The sequence below is a fragment of the Zingiber officinale genome, chromosome 4B (genome assembly GCF_018446385.1).
Source record: "Zingiber officinale cultivar Zhangliang chromosome 4B, Zo_v1.1, whole genome shotgun sequence".
NCBI lineage: Eukaryota > Viridiplantae > Streptophyta > Magnoliopsida > Zingiberales > Zingiberaceae > Zingiber > Zingiber officinale.
Genome location: NC_055993.1, coordinates 61518731 through 61537228, shown reverse-complemented (window position 1 = coordinate 61537228; position 18498 = coordinate 61518731). Strand labels below are relative to the sequence as shown.

General features: G+C 42.2%; 2 protein-coding genes across 2 annotated transcripts; one reads left to right on the top strand and one right to left on the bottom strand.

The window, feature by feature from the left end:
* The first annotated feature begins 452 nt into the window (after window positions 1–452).
* Window positions 453–2072, top strand: LOC121977571 (flotillin-like protein 1). The gene is made up of 2 exons (XM_042530069.1): window positions 453–1424; window positions 1520–2072. The coding sequence occupies exons 1-2, from the start codon at window positions 492–494 to the stop codon at window positions 2021–2023; spliced, it is 1437 nt and encodes a 478-aa protein (XP_042386003.1). The 5' UTR covers window positions 453–491; the 3' UTR covers window positions 2024–2072.
* Window positions 2073–2586: 514 nt separating this feature from the next.
* Window positions 2587–2967, bottom strand: LOC121978284. The gene has a single exon (XM_042530648.1). The coding sequence runs from the start codon at window positions 2965–2967 to the stop codon at window positions 2587–2589; it is 381 nt and encodes a 126-aa protein (XP_042386582.1).
* Between the last annotated feature and the right edge of the window lie 15531 nt (window positions 2968–18498).

Genomic DNA, 18498 nt, shown 5'->3' with positions numbered 1-18498 from the left:
TGCCACTGTAGCTACAGTTATGCTGCTGCTCTTTTCTCTTCTCTATTTCATTCGTTTACCGTCGATGACTAATTTGAGCGTCGGAGGGTCATCGCCGGGAACCCCTCCCAGGCTCGACACTAACGATTTATGGTTGCAAGCTTAGCTCGTTGAAGGTCCACATCATCTTTAGTCTACATTCAATTAATATGAGCGTCATTTTTCCAACATTTGTCGACTCGACTCTTGGACAGGATCATCATATTATATATTATAAATATTAATGACCCATGACCTTTCTTCCTATTATTCTTCTTTTTCTTTTAATAACCATTAGAAAGCAATTCAACTAATGCGGCTGCGCGCCTACCTTATTATCGACCGTTTACTCCCGGCCGAGTCGTCGCTTCGTCCCTATAAATACACTAGCTCTCATATTTCTCATTTCACGATTCATCCCTGCGAATTGCGATATACACCCAAAGTTAGTTAAAAATTCTTAATTGATCAGAATGGTATTCTACAAAGTCGCCGCCGCATCGGAGTACCTGGCGATCACCGGATATGGTGTTCGTGATATTAAGCTGGCGAAGAAGGCCTTCGTCCTCCCTGGTCAGCGCTGCACCAAATTCGACATGTCCCCCGTCAACTACACTTTCGAGGTCCAGGCCATGAGCGCCGAGAAGCTCCCCTTCATCCTCCCCGCCGTCTTTACTATTGGGCCCCGCGTCGACTCCCGCGACTCCCTTCTCCTCTACGCCAAGCTTATCTCCCCCCACGACAAGCTTTCCAGCCACGTTAAAGAGCTTGTGCAGGGCGTCATCGAGGGTGAGACCCGCGTGCTTGCTGCCTCCATGACCATGGAGCAGATCTTCAAGGGTACCAAAACCTTCAAGCAAGAGGTGTTCGAGAAGGTTCAGCTGGAGCTCAACCAGTTCGGTCTCATCATTTACAACGCCAACGTCAAGCAGCTAGTCGACGTCAAGGACCACGAGTACTTCTCTTATTTGGGGCAGAAAACGCAGCAAGAGGCCGCCAACCAGGCCAAGGTCGACGTCGCCGAGGCCAGAATGAAAGGCGAGATCGGCTCCAAGGTACGGGACGGCCAGACCAAGCAGAACGCGTCCAAGATCGATGCAGAGACGAAGATTTACTCGACGCAGAGAGAAGGGGAAGGGATAAAGGTGGAGTCAAAGGTGAAATCCGAGGTCAAGATTTATCAAAACATGAGGGAAGCAGAGGTGGCAGAGGCCAACGCGGATCTGGCTATGAAAAAGGCAGAGTGGCAGCGGCAGGCCAAGGTGGCCGAGGTTGAGGGCACCAAGGCGGTAGCTATAAGGGAAGCTGAGCTACAACTGGAGGTGGAGCGGAGGAATGCGCTGAGGGAGACCGAGAAGCTCAGGGCAGAGTTGCTCAGTAAAGCTTTAGTTGACTACGACATGAAGGTTCGCTCCTCTTTTTCTTTCCCCCTTAATTGCGCAGTCAATTTGTTCGACAAGATTAGGCGGAGCAGGAAGCTACGTTTGAGCTTTGCGTGCAGGTACAAGAGGCAAATTGGGAGCTGTACAAGCGACAGAAGGAAGCCGAAGGCCTCCTGTACGAGCAGGAGAAGCTTGCGGAAGGGCGCAGAGCCACGTCTGAGGCCGCGCGTTTCGCACGGCAGAATGAGGCGGAAGCAGAGCTTTACGCCAAGAAGAAGGAGGCAGAGGGCTTGGTGGCAATGGCACAAGCACAAAAGCTGTACATCGCTTCGCTGCTTGAGGCGCTTGACGGAAATTACTCAGCGCTCCGGGACTACCTCATGATCAACGGCGGGACGTACCAGGACATGGCGCGGCTTAACGCGGAGGCCGTCCGCGGTCTGCAGCCAAAGATAAGCGTGTGGACTAACGGCAGCGGCGATGGTGCGGAAGGAGGAGGGGCGATGAAGGAGATGGCCGGAGTCTACAGAATGTTGCCGCCGCTGCTGAAGACGGTGCAGGAGCAGACCGGAATAGAGCCGCCGACTTGGATGGCGAAAATGACGGAGACGGCAGTTGTTTGATTGATGAATATTACTTCTATAATATCGCATTGTTGTGAATCGCGCAGTGTATGGTAATTTCAATTATATTTATGTTTCTTTTTTCAATAAACTAATATTTTATTTGAAATAATATTAAGTAATTAAGGGCATCCATAATGATGAGAACCCATTGTGAACTCCTTCATTGTCACGATCTCTCAACAATTTCCTCATGGATCACACACTTTTCATTATATATAATTTTCATTTCTCCTTCATATTTTACATTATACACTATTTATTTTTTATAAAATTATAAATTATAAATTACTAACATAAAACAACATTAATAATTAAAAAATACATAAGTATTACAATGCATCAAATAAAAAGAAATAAATTATAATAATATATAAAAATAAACGTAAACTCATCTACACCAAGTCATGTCTCTGTTTAATTTTTTCCACCATTTTTTCATGTAAATAAAGTTATCCTAGTGTCATCTCACTGGTATCCTTCATAAGAATTTCATAATCCTTATGAAAGATCTCGGCTTCCCACAAAGTCATTTTTTGGATTTGATATTCTTTAATATCTTGTCATTCTTTGTCGATGCTATGTTCCATTGTGTCGCCCTTTCTGACTTTAGATTTGCCCTTTCTCTTCGTTGCCTTTTGCCCTATAGGGCGAATGCGAACTTTAGAGTCATCTAAATCAACACTTGTATCTGGATTTGATGTTGAAGTGTGTCCCCCTGATTCGGATGTCCTTGCCTTCTTGTTAGAGTAATGAGCAATTGATTGTGGAGTATATTTCTCATATTCTTTGAGAACCCTCCACACATGCACATACTTAAACTCCTTGCCTTTATTGTTGGCTTTCCACATATTCAATGCATTCTCCAACACATTCTTGTTACTCCAACCGCTTTGCCGATGAGTATAAAAATTATTATAAGTTGCAGAAAATTCATTTACCATCGGTGCAAACCTATAATAATGTGATTTCAGCCACTGATAACTTCTCGTCATAGATCCAGTGGGGCGATGTTTGTTGTAGTAATCAACTATACGTTTCCAAAAAACTTAATCCTTCTGGTCTTTACCAATGATTACATCAGTGCTTATAGTTGCCCATGACTTCGCAAGGACCATATCTTCATCGAGAGACCAAAATCTTCGTTTCGATTCATTTTCCTCCAGCTCAACTTCACGCTCCTCTTATGATGAGTGTGGTGGCAACTGAGTTGCAGGAACAGATGATGGTGTTAGAGATTCTTTGTCGCTGATAGATGGATCAATAGTTGCCTTTCTTGATTCATTTGAATGTATGATAGGTGGTTGAGTAGGAGAAAATACGCAAGGATAAGGCATCCCAAGTTGGCTACCCATTGCTGACCAATCTTGGGATGGATACATACCAAATGGAGCTAAGGCGACTACTTGGATTCCACGTCTGCAAAAAATTTTGAGAACTTTGAGAATTTGGAAAATTTGGAGAATATTGTGGAACATATGAAATATTTTGAACATTTGGAGGATATTATGGGTGAGAGAAAATATGAGGATATTGGATATTTAGAGGAGTGCGAGTATTTTGAGAAGATGTATTTCCTTCCGTATTTGAATAATTCAAAAAATTCGTAAAGGAAGTATTGAGATTTTCATTCATCTCGAATATAAATAGGGAATGAAAGAAAGAAATGAGTTGAGAGCAAAGATAGCAATGGAATGAATGAAATATATCCCATATTTATAAATTTTTTATATATTAAATAATTAAATTAAAACGTTGAACAACGGCTAAAAATTAGTTGTTGTTCAATGACGTACAACCTGTAAATTAACTGTTGCTCTCTTGTCTTTTTTTAAATTATTAAAAATATTTAAATATAAAAAAAAATTAAAAACCACGAAGAAGCGACTCTGTAACTAGAGAGCCGCTTCTTTCTGTAAATGAAAAACCTCCCTCCCAGTATGAAAGGGAGATTTCTTATTTATGTCACGTTATAGTGGGACTGTGGATGCTCTAATACTTCTTCTTATTTTTATTTATTTTTATTTTTATTTTTATTTAGTTGTCGGTCGATGAATAGCTTATAACTACTAATTAAGATAATCAGTAAGGTCCATAGAAAATTTATTTCTATCACGATGTATTAATCTAATATTTTTAGATAACTGTCTATTAAAAAAAAAATTATCTTCTAATTGACCGGATCTTACCCTCAATCGGGAGAACCCCTACTGCATAGTTACCCCGAGGACTTCTTTCTCTTTATTTGACCTTTGATCTCATACCATCATCAACAATAAGAGATTAGGTCATATCATCTATAACATGGACAACAATGCCTAGCCTGACGATTGAACGATAAAATTGTGGTTTACGGGCTTAAATACACCTGGCATTGACTCAGGGCCGGGCTGTGGTAGTAAATTTATACACATAAAATACAATGCCAATGTGGTAGGACTATGTAGCGCAAGTAGAGAAACATACTCGCTGGATATCATCAAAGCTGCGATATAGGGAGAAAACAATAAACTTATCTCATTAATTTATGGGAACAATTAATTTTTATTTTATTTATTTTTATATTTGACTTGATTGTTTGAATTAATTCTTCCAATGTCATATTTACTTTATTCTTAACTTAGAATTAGAATGACTAAATAAGAAAAACAGAATCTCCTACCTAGTGTACCTAGTTAAGTGAAATTGGCTGAAATTAATTCACTTAATCTTAATTTAGTTACACTAAAAATTTATATTAAGTTAGTTAAGTGTATAATTTCTTTTATTGTCTTTAAGTGTATAATTTCTTTTATTATCTTTGTCTAAGGATATGATCGTTCTAAAGTAAACCCCTAACCTCACCACAAACTAGAAATTGGTTTAAAAAAATACTCACTTAATTGATATAAAACTAAACCTGAATTTAACTTTCAAATCATCACTAATTAATTAAGTAAAATTGAATAACTCGTAAAACCCATAGGTTGATTAGAATGGGTGAGATGTAAGTTTATCAGTATGCTTTTTCGTTATGCATAAAGCTAGTATTAAGTTAATAGCGTAGATTTTTCATCTCTGTTACTATATATTATTACATATATAATATCATTAAACTAGCCTAGACACTATCATAGATTTCATGCATCTATAATCTAGGCAGGTCTGACATCTCACAAATACCTATGATAAATGATATGGTGTATAAAGATAGGGCCTGATAAGGTCATGTAGTCAGAAATCAAAAGGATATAGCAGTTAGAAGTCAAGGGGATGTGACAGTCAGAAGTTAAAAGGACGTGACAGCCAACAGTTAGGAGAAAAAACAAGGAGTTAGACCACTTAACGTCATCAACCGCATATTTCCCGGTCAGATATAGATATATCAGGGTCCAGATCTGAGACATAAAATACAACCTGGGGTAATGTCTGACCTGCCCCGACTGGTCGGGTTTCCTCAACTTGGTCAGTATAGTCAAGTCTGGTACTTTCAGTAAGATAATTCCCGATTGGTCTTTCAGTGATCCAAGCGTGAAAGAGGGGACCCTTGCCATAGCTCATCTCCCTCATCAAGACTCGAGTCAGTTGGCACACCCGAACGGACATCCCGAGCTGTTCGTAACTAAACCCGAGCGAGACAGAAGGCATTAAACGACAACAATGTCAGGGAATCATAACATTTTGCCAGGGAATAACTGTCATACGTCAAGGAATATTCCAATGGTCTGCTACCCTCTGCAAATGGAACCTTCCTTCCACCAATAGGAGGCCACCGTACACCTTCTCTCACCCGACAGGCTCTGATACCTGAAATTCTCTAACAACATGCAGGCTCTGAAGGTACGCAGCATCATTTAAAAAGGGAGGTCCTCTCCCTTAGCTAAGTACGCGCACATTTGCACTCATCTTCTATAGTTCTTTTTTCCTTTGTATACTGTTCTTCTAAGGGAAAAGGACTTGACTTTAGCGTTGGAGGGCCTGCGCCAAGGATTTTTTCCCTGATTTCTGGTCTCTAACGTTCCGTGTTCTTATCTGAGTGTGCGCAGAGCGTAAGTACTGTCGGTCTCGTCACTACTATCCTTGAGGTCCACGTGGAGGTCCGCCTTTCTGGTGTGCACACGCTAGGTGTGTTCAAATTGCCTCTCTGTCAACACCAACGCCATCTCAGTCGGCCTTCACCTGACTTAGATTCTGAACAAGATCAATTTGGCACCGTCTGTGGGAACTTCCTTCACCTATTCTGGAGCGTGACAATGAAGGATACAGGAAGGATCAACTTCACCATGACAGTAGGAGAGTACGAACTGTTCAAGGAGGCCAAAAGGCGAGCGACTTCCGAAAATAGACCACTGCTTCACAACCACCCAAAATGCCTGCAGTTTCAAAGGACCAGACCCACATTTCCGACAGGGGGTCTAAGAGGAAATAGTTTGAGACTTTCGCCCAAGCCTTTTATTGCGAGCCCTACCCAGACTATTATAATAAGAAAGAGCAGCACTAGGTCTTCATGGTTGAGAGTTCCCCGCCTAGAGATCAGAAGAAGGGGAAATCTATAGTCCCTCGGGAGGAGCTGAGGGAGATGCCTAAGGAGAAAGTGTCATTCTCTCTAAGGGTACTCGAAGAGAAGCTATCGAAGGGGTACAAGCCCCCAACTATTAGAGAATACAATGGAAGTAAGGACCCAAAGGATCATCTCTAAAAATTTTGGAACGCTGCGTTGCTGCACCAATATAGCAATGCCATCAAGTGTCGAGTGTTCTTGAACACTCTATCTGGCTAGACACAAAAGTGGTTCAATGGATTGCCGAACGGATCCATCACCTACTTTCAAGACTTCAAGAATGCTTTCCTGTGCCATTTTACCAGTAGTAGGAAGTATCAGAAGACAGACCACTGTCTCTTCGCCTTCAAGCAAGGGTCTATGAAACCCTTGAGAAGATATATCAAGCGCATCAACCAGGTAGCCCAGGACGTCTCGTCAGCTACCTCAGAGATCTTGATGAGCGCCTTCTCCCACAGTCTGGTGGAGGGGGAGTTATTTCGTGCCCTCATCCGGGAACCAATAAAGAATTTTGATGAGATGCTGAGGAAGGTAGCCAACTACATCAATGTAGAAGAAACCCAGGCAACTCGGCGGAAAGCAGACAAGGTGTCTGCTCCTACCAACAAATCGGAGAAAATGTCACCCCAACCTCTAGCTTGATCCTTTCCCCGCTCCAAGGACACTCGATCGGGATATCTGACCGGTCAGGAATCCATGGCGACGCAACAAGTCGAAGCTGTCCAAGCCCCTAGACCTGGTCAGTGGGGACCCTGTTATTGCACTTACCACAGGTCCCACACCCATTCCACTTGAGAGTGCGTCCAGTTCGCCCGAGATTCTTGGAGGGCGGCTAAACTGGGCCTGCCCCCGCCTAAGATCATGCCCAAGCTTCAGAAACTGTTAGCCAACTCGCCTGCTACTATAGGGCAATCAAGTAAACCCTTGCCTGATAATGCAAGTCAGGGAACCCAGCAACCACGTTAGAGCAAGGAGCCGATGGAATCCCCTGAGGCGGAGAACAGGGGGAATATCGCCATCCAAGAGATCGGCATGATCTCCAGAGGGCCCATAGATGGAGATTCTGCTAGGGCCCAAAAATCTCATGAACGTCGCTTGGAGATACATGCGGTAGGATGCAGCCGAGAACAAATTGCAGGGCTCGTAATAAGCTTCGGGCCACAAGACCTGGAGGGATTGGAGATCCCTCATGATGATGCCCTCATAATCAAAGTTGTCATTGCCAACAGCCACGTGACTAAAGTTTTCATTGACACCGGAAGCTCTGTCAATATACTATTCAAGAATGCCTTAGAGGGCATGCAGATTGAGGCTAGTGAGCTCCAACCCATGGCTACTTCCTTGTATGGGTTCACTAGCAATGAGGAACGACCAATGGGTCAAATTAAGTTAGCCATATCTTTGGGTAGCGAACCATTGGTGAGGACCCGGAGGAGCACTTTCATCATAATGGATTCTCCATCCTCCTATAATGTCATCCTGGGAAGACCTGCACTGCATGTGTTCCGAGCTGCAGTTTCCACCTTCCATCAGAAGATTAAATTCCCTGTGAGAGACCAAGTTAGAGAAGTTAGAGGTGAGCAACTGGTCTCTCATAGGTGTTATATCTACATGGTGAAGGTTGAGGCTCGTAAGGCTCAAAAAACCCAGGATGGGGGAATTCACGTCATCTAGGAGAAGCCTCTTCCTATAGCCGAAGAACCTATCCCTTGGAAGGAGGTCCACCTCTACCCTGAGCATCCGAATAGCATCACCCGCAATCTAGTGACTTGCTGATCAAAATCAAGACGGATTTTGTCGAATGTCTGACGTGCAACAAGGGCGTCTTCGCTTGGTCCCCCAAGGAGCTACCAGGGGTCAAGCCCGAGATAGCTGAGCATAAGCTGCACATCTTGCCTGATTCCCGGCCGGTCAAGCAGAAGAAGCGGAACTTCTCAGCTAAACAAAATAAGATCATCCGAGCTGAAATTGATCAGATCTTGAAGGCAGGACACATTAGAGAAGTACAATTTCTGCCCTGGCTCTCTAATGTGGTTCTGGTGTATAAGCCTAATAATAAGTGGAGTGTCCGCATCAACTTCCAAGACCTCAACCGAGCTAGCCCTAAGGATTGCTACCCGCTACCAAGGATCAACAAGATGGTGGACTCAACCTCGGACTGCGAGAGGATCTGCATGCTTGATGCTTATCAAGGATACCACTTGATCACTCTCGCCCTGGAAGATCAGGAGAAAGTTAGCTTCATCACAACAAACAGTATTTTATGTTATACAGTTATGTCATTCGGTCTACACAATGTAGGAGCTACTTATCAGCGGACGATGGACAAGATCTTCCGGGAGCAAATTAGATGGAACGTGGAAGTTTATGTAGATGACATCCTCATCAAGTCTACTGCAACAACAAACCTTATTGCTGATGTGGAGGAAACTTGTGGCACGTTGCGGTAGTATAGATTAAAGTTAAATCTGTTGGTGCGAGAAGCATCCGACGATCGAACCCAAGTTTTGATAATGGCAAAGGGTTCAAAGTTAAGTCTTGTTGTTATCTAACATGTTGAATGAGTGTTTCAGGAAAGTCCTAACTGTGGTTAGTAAGGTGAAAACCCTAGGGGGTGGTAACCCTAGGTCCTAGGGGCGATAACCCTAGGTGGAGAAAAGTCCTAGCTGCGGTTAGGCAAAGGGAAAACCCTAGGGGGTGGTAACCCTGTTGGGTTATCGGGCCGCGAAAACCACGTTTTCGAGTCGCGGAAACCCCGAATCACCCATGCCACTGGATCTCGTGCGAAGGATAGATTTCAAAATTTAAATACGAGTACGAGTTTCTACTTAGATCTACTCCTAGACCTACATGAAAAAGATTTATACCTTCGATGCGAAGCCCTTCGCAATCCCGCTTGTCCTCGGTTCGCCGGATCTCGAAAGTGTCAAAGTAGACACTTCTCTATGTGTATCCACACAAGCAAGAGATGGAGAAAAATCTCTAAGGATGTGCTAGCAACCTTAGAGATCAGTAGGGAGGAGAGGGAGAGCAAGAAGAAAACTCAAGAGGTAGAAGAAGATGGAGTTACAACCACTTGAATGAAAAATCAATTTTTCATTCCACCTAAAAGTGGCTGGCCACTTCAAGGCATGTAACCCCCATGGAATATCAAGAGTCAAGTCTCTTGATCTCCTCCATGAGGTGGCATTTGGTCAAGTCAAACTTGACCAAATGAAGAAGCCTTGATGATGTGGCATTGGTCAAGTCAAAGTCAAGTCAAAACTTGACTCTTCATCTTCTTACTTAAGTCAAGTCAAACTTGACCACTTCTCTCCCTTGGTTGATCTAATCTAACCATTGGTTCAAGTCAATTTTAATTTAATGAATCTCTATTCATTGAATTAAATTAATTAAATGAGTCTAAATCCAAATTAGACTCACTTAACACATGAACCAAAATTCAGTCCAACTCAATTAGTCTACTTTGGATTACTCTTAATCCAATTTGGTTCATCATATGAACGTAATAATTTAGGTTCATCTAATGAACCTAATCTCCATCTAATTGCCCTTAGTGTGTGACCCTATAAGTTCTTGTAACGTTGGCAATGCCCCTAAACCCATTTAGGAGCATAAGTAATGAGCGGTATCTAGCAACACATTATTACTACCCAAGTTACAAGAATGTTGAGATCCAACATAACCTTGTGACTACTAATTGTGACTCCTCACAAAATATGACAAGTGTCCTTCTATCCTAGACATCTAGATTGATCAATGTGAGGCATAGACCGTGTCATCCTCTAATCAATCTAAATGTTGAACTCCAAGTAGACTCACTCAATCAAATGAGCTCAATATCCTATATTGACTCATTTGGGCATGGTCATGCACTTCGTGGTCTCACTCTATCAAGAATATCGATGTCGCTCCCGTCAGATAGGAGGGATAGATCCCATCTACATCACTCACATCCCTCTGCATAATTCGTTACATACCCAGTAATCGCCTTTATAGTCCACCCAGTTACGGGTGACGTTTGACGAAACCAAATTACATAACTCCTTATGTAGGGATCCATTGTGACTTTAGGTCTAAGGACTAGTAGTCATACTATTAGCCACATGAGAAAGTATATGACACTCATATAACGATCCATGATACTTTCTCATGGCGGGTCATTCAGTATACATTCTCCAATGCATACCCATGTGTCAACTTGATATCTCTATATCCATGACTTGTGAGATCAAGTCATCGAGTTGACCTACATGCTAGTCTTATTGCATTAACATTGTCCCTGAATGTTAATACTCGACTAGGAATGATTAAGAGTAGTGTTCTCTATATCATCTCACTATCGGTTCAACTAACCGATTGATATAGGTGAGAACCGTCTACTCAAGGACGTTATTATACTTAGTTTATTTGGGACCAATGCAAGTATAATAACCAAAAACCAAATGCCTTTATTTATTTAGAATATGATACAACATGTCCAAATACAATCATCAAATGATTGGCTCTAGGGCTCTAGCTAACAATCTCCCACTAGCACTAGTGCCAATCAGTGTAGGCTCTAAGCCCCAATGACCTAGTGTGACCATCATGCTTCCTCTGTGCCAAAGCCTTGGTCAAGGGATCTGAGATGTTAGCCTCTGTAGGTACTCTGCAAATCTTCACATCTCCTCTCTCGATGATCTCTCGAATGAGATGGAAGCGCCGTAGTATGTGTTTGGTCTGCTGGTGTGTGCGAGGTTCCTTCGCCTGTGCTATAGCTCCATTGTTGTCACAATAGAGCTCAATGGGGTCAGCAATGCTAGGAACCACCCCAAGTTCAGTGATGAACTTGCGGATCCAAATCGCCTCCTTTGCCTCGATGCGATGTACTTTGTAAAATCAGCTACTATATCCTGCTTCAAACTTCACAGGACCACCATTAATGCAAAATACAAACCCTGATCTATAGTCATCCTGGTCGGTTTGGAAGCTAGCATCACTGACAACTAGCTCATCATCGCCTCCATATATCAAGAATTATTCCTTAGTCCTTTTTAAGTACTTAAGAATATTCTTGACCGCTATCCAGTGACTTTCACCTGGATCTGACTGGTATCTGCTCGTCATGCTCAAAGCATACGAGACATCAGGTCGAGTACATAGTATGTCGTACATGATCGATCCTATGGTTGAGGCATAAGGGATCTGATCCATGCGGTCTCTCTCCTCTCTAGAAGAGGGACCTTGAGTCTTCGAAAGACTCACGCCATGTGACATCGATAGAAATCCCTTTTTGGAGTTCTGCATGACAAACCGTAGGAGTACCTTATCAATGTATGTACTCTGACTTAGGCCAAGCAATCTCTTAGATCTATCTCTATAGATCTGTATCCCTAGAATGCGGGATGCCTCACCTAAGTCCTTCATTGAGAAGCAACTCCCTAGCCAGGTCTTGACAGACTGAAGCATAGGGATGCCCTTCCCAATGAGTAGTATGTCATCCACATACAATATGAGGAAGACAACTATATCCCCTACAACCTTCTTATAGACACAAGGCTCATCTTCGTTCTTGATGAAACCAAACTGTTTGATTACATCATCGAATCGAAGATTCCAGCTCCGAGAAGCTTGTTTTAGTCCATAAATGGACCTATGCAGCTTGCATACTCTGCTAGTATGCTGTGGATCTACAAAACCCTCAGGTTGTGTCATGTACACATCCTCGAGCAGGTTTCCATTCAGAAACTCGGTTTTGACATCCATCTGCCATATCTCATAGTCATGGTAGGCTGCAATAGCAAGCATGATCCGAATGGACTTAAACATCGCTACTGGAGAAAAGGTTTCATCATAGTTAATACCATGAATCTGCTTGAAACCTTTAGCTACCAAGTGACCCTTATAGATAAGTCCATCCATGTTAGTCTTTTTCTTAAAGACCCACTTACACCCAATGGGTTTCACCCCTTCAGGTGGATCAACCAAAGTCCATACTTGGTTGGTGTACATGGAATCCATTTCGGATCTCATGGCTTCTAGCCATTTCTCGGAATCTGGTCTTATCACAGCTTCCTTATAGGTGGTAGGCTCATCTTCTATGAGCATAACATCATCATGGCCAGACAAGAGAAATGAGCATCTCTCAGGCTGACGACGTACCCTATCAGACCTGCGAAGAGGTATGTCTACTTGAACTGGTTGTTGTTCCTCAACTCCTTGTAGAACAACATTATTCACAATACTTTGTGGTTCCAGTTCAATTTCCATCGAGGCATTAGTGCTATTGTTCGCATCTTGAACTTCTTCAAGATCGAACGCGCTCCCACTAGTCTTTCTAGAAACAAAGTCCCTTTCTAGAAAGACCCCAGTCTTTGCCACAACTATCTTGTGCTGACTGGGAATGTAGAAGTAATATCCCTTAGTTTCCTTGGGATATCCAATGAAAAAGTACTTGTCGGAGTTGGGTCCTAATTTGTCTGAGACTTGACGTCGAACGTAAGCCTCACAACCCCAAATCCTCATGAAAGACACCTGGGCATCTCTCCAAGTCCATATCCTATATGCTGTCTTTATCACGGCCTTGGATGGAACTCAGTTGAGTATAAAAGCTGCCGTGTCTAAAGCATAGCCCCAAAGGTATGTCGGAAGATCTGTGTGACTCATCATAGATCGTACCATATCTAATAGGGTACAATTCCTCCTTTCGGATACACCATTCCACTGTGGTGTTCCAGGAGGAGTGAGTTGAGATAGAATCCCACACTCAGCTAGATAGTCACGGAACTCATGGCTAAGGTATTCTCCACCTCGATCGGATCGAAGTATCTTAATACTCTTGCCAAGCTGGTTCTGTACTTCATTCTTGAATTCTTTGAACTTTTCAAAGGATTCAGACTTATGTGTCATCAAGTACACATAACCATATCTACTGAAGTCATCAGTAAATGTGATGAAGTACCTATAACCGCCTCTAGCAGCGACATTGAAAGGGCCACATACATCACTATGTATGAGTCCTAACAAATCAGTCGCTCTCTCGTTGTTTCCACTAAAGGGAGTCTTGGTTATCTTGCCTCGTAGGCATGACTCACATATCTCATATGATTCTAAATCAAATGAGTCCAGCAAACCATCCTTATGGAGCTGGGATAAAAGCGACAGTGCCAGAGGTAGGTTTGGTTCATGTCATTTGACTTGAACCTCTTGGTATTTATGTTATAGATAGGGCTCTCAAGGTCTAGAATATAGAGTCCGTTTATCAAATGTGCACTACAATAGAACATATCATTTAAAAAGATGGAACAACATTTGTTCTTTATTGTAAACGAGAAACCTTTCTTGTCTAAACAAGAAACTGATATAATGTTCTTAGTTAATGCAGGCACATAACAACAATCGACTAATTCTAGTACAAGCCCAGAGGGCAGAGATAGAAAGTAAGTCTCTACAGCAATAGCAGCAACCCGTGCTCCATTGCCTACTCGTAGGTCCACCTCGCCCTTTCAGTACAAATGTGAGAAGCACATCCAGTATCTAATACCCATGATGTAGAAATAGATAGATTGACTTCTATAACATATATACCTGAAGTGGAAGTCTCACTTCGCTTCTTCTTAAGATCCTCCAAGTTTACCTTGCAGTTCCTCTTCCGCAGTGGAAGCAGGTAGCATCCTTGGCGACCCCTCCTTTAGGCTTCAGTGCCTTGCCTTTGCCCTTGGCTTGGGACTTTCCCTTGCCTTCGGGCTTGCCCTTGCCCTTATGTTTCTGAACCATCAGAACAGTGTTGGGCTTAGCCTTCTTAAGGTTCTCGGGCAGTGACTTGTCAATCTCGTTCATATTGTAGTTTAGAACGAATTGACTGTAGCTATCCGGTAAGGATTGCAAGATCAGGTCAGTGGCCAGCTCTTGGCCAAGTGGGAACCCCAACCTTTGTAGGTTCTCTATGTACCCAATCATTTTGAGTACATATGGGCCTACTGGAGCCCCGTCTGACATCTTGCACTGAAACAGTGCCCTTGAGATCTCAAATCTCTCATGCCTCGCTTGACCTTGATGAAGATGTTCAACCATATCGTAGCGCCCATTAACTCGTGTTGCTTCGAGCTCAGAGTTCATGGTCGCGAGCATTAGACAAGACACATCTAATGTGTCATCTTGATGCTTCTTGAAAGCATCTCGGTCAGCTGGCGGGCGGAATGAGCTGCTCCAGAATGTACAGTTTACGTTCTTGGGTGAGAACTATTCTCAGGTTCCTGTACCAGTCCAGGAAGTTTGCTCCGTTGAGCTTGTCCTTCTCGAGGACAGATCACAGGGAGAAGGTGTTCATATTCGACGTCATGGTAATCTACAACAAAAATAAAAGCAGAAATAAATATCATATTCTTAATTATGTAATTAGGCCTTTAACTAAATGATGCTCCCACTGAATTCTATAATTCATGTGAGGCAAGATCCACATCATACTAACCCTTGAGTTAGCTTTGGCTAATACGCCTAAGACTTAGTATGATTGGTAGGTAACGATTACCAATTACATCTCTATGAAACTCTTGTTTATAGAATCAAAATTTGCATTTATATTAAAACTCGAGTTAGCTTTGGCTAATACGCCCGAGAGTTAATATATATGTGATTTTGACCTAACTTTCCAACCGTTGGAAGAATGCCTATAGTTATACTCGATCCAACCGAGTTAACTAGGAATACTCAATCTAATTGAGTTGTACTCACCCATGCGTTGATAGGCGGGACCAAGATTGTCCCTCCGTACCCTACCAAGATAGTATGTGTTGCTCTGCTTTGGCAGATTCAACAACTGCATGCGATCGAGGTAGTGGTAGGTATCACGGCATGGTAGGCATTACGAGTTGACGTGATTTAAATCTAATCTAAACGATGATGTGTATAATATACTCGATAGATCTAATCTAATCGAAGGGTGCATCATGTGCACGACTTAGATCTAATCTAATCGTTAGGCACTAATTAATTACTTAATTAACTAGCATGCATCACATACACACAAAAGCAATTAATTAAATTAATTTGTGATTTAGTCATGGCCCTACTACGATCTTCTCAAGCCAATGAGAAGATCGGATGGTCAACCTAAGGTCAACAGCTTCTCAAGCTCCTTCCGTTGACCACCTCGTGTTGCTCGTGCCCTCCTCGTAACTCCGTCTCGTGTGGACCTTCCACCGCTTCAAAATTTACATTACAATTTTGAAACTCGAGTTACATTCGAGTCTAAATCTAATTTACAACCAGAATATAAGAGAAAGGTGCGACGTGCAGGTCGTGAAAATAAAAAAAAAAAAAATACAGCACACACATCACAAATAACGGCGCGCAGGCCGTAATATGAATTACAACACAATTCCAATCTTATTGGGTCGTTTGGGCCATGACCATCACAAAATTAATATATAATTCTAAATTATATATTTTTTCATAATTTTCTATAATTTTCACAATTTTTACAATTTTATGAGTAAATTTTTCCCGGTGGTCCCGTTTAGCGTTTTCGGGCGCAATCGCGGAACGAATTCCCTTGCGGGGCCAGGGGTAGTGCCCCTACCCGTGATCTAACCATCGCGAGGGTTCCTTTGCGATCTAACAGCGCCTAATCCCGCTGTCCCCAAAAATTTTGGGGCGAAACATTGCCGTTTTGGAAATTTCTTCTCGGTAGTCGAAGCCTACAAGTGTCTAAACACTTGTGCTTCGCTTCTACGAGAAAAATACCCATTAAAACTATAAAAACATGAATTTACATAAATTTTACAGATCTATATTTTTCATAAAAATATGAATCTAAACTCGTACTCGCTTCGCACGTGGCGAAAACCGCGTTTTCGCGTCGCGGAAACCCCGAATCACCCATGCCACTGGATCTCGTGTGAAGGATAGATTTCAAAATTTAAATACGAGTATGAGTTTCTACTTAGATCTACTCCTAGACCTACATGAAAAAGATTTATACCTTCGATGCGAAGCCCTTCGCAATCCCGCTTGTCCTCGGTTCGCCGGATCTCGAAAGTGTCAAAGTAGACACTTCTCTATGTGTATCCACACGAGCAAGAGATGGAGAAAAATCTCTAAGGATGTGCTAGCAACCTTAGAGATCAGTAGGGAGGAGAGGGAGAGCAAGAAGAAAACTCAAGAGGTAGAAGAAGATGGAGTTACAACCACTTGAATGAAAAATCAATTTTTCATTCCACCTAAAAGTGGCCAGCCACTTCAAGGCATGTAACCCTCATGGAATATCAAGAGTCAAGTCTCTTGATCTCCTCCATGAGGTGGCATTTGGTCAAGTCAAACTTGACCAAATGAAGAAGCCTTGATGATGTGACATTGGTCAAGTCAAAGTCAAGTCAAAACTTGACTCTTCATCTTCCTACTTAAGTCAAGTCAAACTTGACCACTTCTCTCCCTTGGTTGATCTAATCTAACCATTGGTTCAAGTCAATTTTAATTTAATGAATCTCTATTCATTGAATTAAATTAATTAAATGAGTCTAAGTCCAAATTAGACTCACTTAACACATGAACCAAAATTCAGTCCAACTCAATTAGCCTACTTTGGATTACTCTTAATCCAATTTGGTTCATCATATGAACGTAATCATTTAGGTTCATCTAATGAACCTAATCTCCATCTAATTGCCCTTAGTGTGTGACCCTATAGGTTCTTGTAACATTGGCAATGCCCCTAAACCCATTTAGGAGCATAAGTAATGAGCTGTATCTAGCAATACATCATTACTACCCAAGTTACAAGAATGTTGAGATCCAACATAACCTTGTGACTACTAATTGTGACTCCTCACAAAATATGACAAGTGTCCTTCTATCCTAGACATCTAGATTGATCAATGTGAGGCATAGACCGTGTCATCCTCTAATCAATCTAAATCTTAAACTCCAAGTAGACTCACTCAATCAAATGAGCTCAATATCCTATATTGACTCATTTGGGCATGACCATGCACTTCGTGGTCTCACTCTATCAAGAATATAGATGTCGCTCCCGTCATATAGGAGGGATAGATCCCATCTACATCACTCACATCCCTCTGCATAATTCGTTACATACCCAATAATTGCCTTTATAGTCCACCCAATTACGGGTGACGTTTGACGAAACCAAAGTACATAACTCCTTATGTAGGGATCCATGGTGACTTCAGGTCTAAGGACTAGTAGTCATACTAATAGCCACATGAGAAAGTATATGACACTCATATTATGATCCATGATACTTTCTCATGGCGGGTCATTCAATATACATTCTCCAATGCATACCCATGTGTCAACTTGATATCTCTATATCCATGACTTGTGAGATCAAGTCATCGAGTTGACCTACATGCTAGTCTTATTGCATTAACATTGTCCTTGAATGTTAATACTCGACTAGGAATGATTAAGAGTAGTGTTCCCTATATCATCTCACTATCGGTTCAACTAACCGATTGATATAGGTGAGAACCGTCTACTCAAGGACGTTATTATACTTAGTTTATTTGGCACCAATGCAAGTATAATAACCAGAAACCAAATGCCTTTATTTATTTAGAATATGATACAACATGTCCAAAATACAATCATCAAATGATTGGCTCTAGGGCTCTAGCTAACAAACCCTAAGTCATAGGGGGTGGTAACTCTATACGGAAAGTCTTGGCAGGTCGATGGCTTCAGAAAAAAGTCCTAGGGGGTGGTAACCCTTGGTGAAAAGTCCTGGTGTCGTGAACCAGGTGAAAGACTGGACTAGCCAGGAAGCAGATGTCCAACAGAAAGTCCGGAAGCATCGAGTGCTGAGCAAAAGTCCAGTCGACGTAGAGGGAACAGTAGGCATTAGGTCGACCTAGGATTTCCGGACGGAAATTCGAAGTCAGACCCGGATAGTCTGATGACTATCGATAATATTTTGTTACCGTATTTATGGCTT

What these genes read in the sequence shown, in the direction of transcription:
- LOC121977571 (XM_042530069.1), top strand. Translation starts at nt 492, where the DNA reads ATGGTATTCTACAAAGTCGCCGCCGCATCGGAGTACCTGGCGATCACC. An exon ending in TAGTTGACTACGACATGAAG is followed by an intron (nt 1,425 to 1,519) that starts GTTCGCTCCTCT and finishes CTTTGCGTGCAG; the next exon opens with GTACAAGAGGCAAATTGGGA.
- LOC121978284 (XM_042530648.1), bottom strand. Translation starts at nt 2,967, where the DNA reads ATGGTAAATGAATTTTCTGCAACTTATAATAATTTTTATACTCATCGG.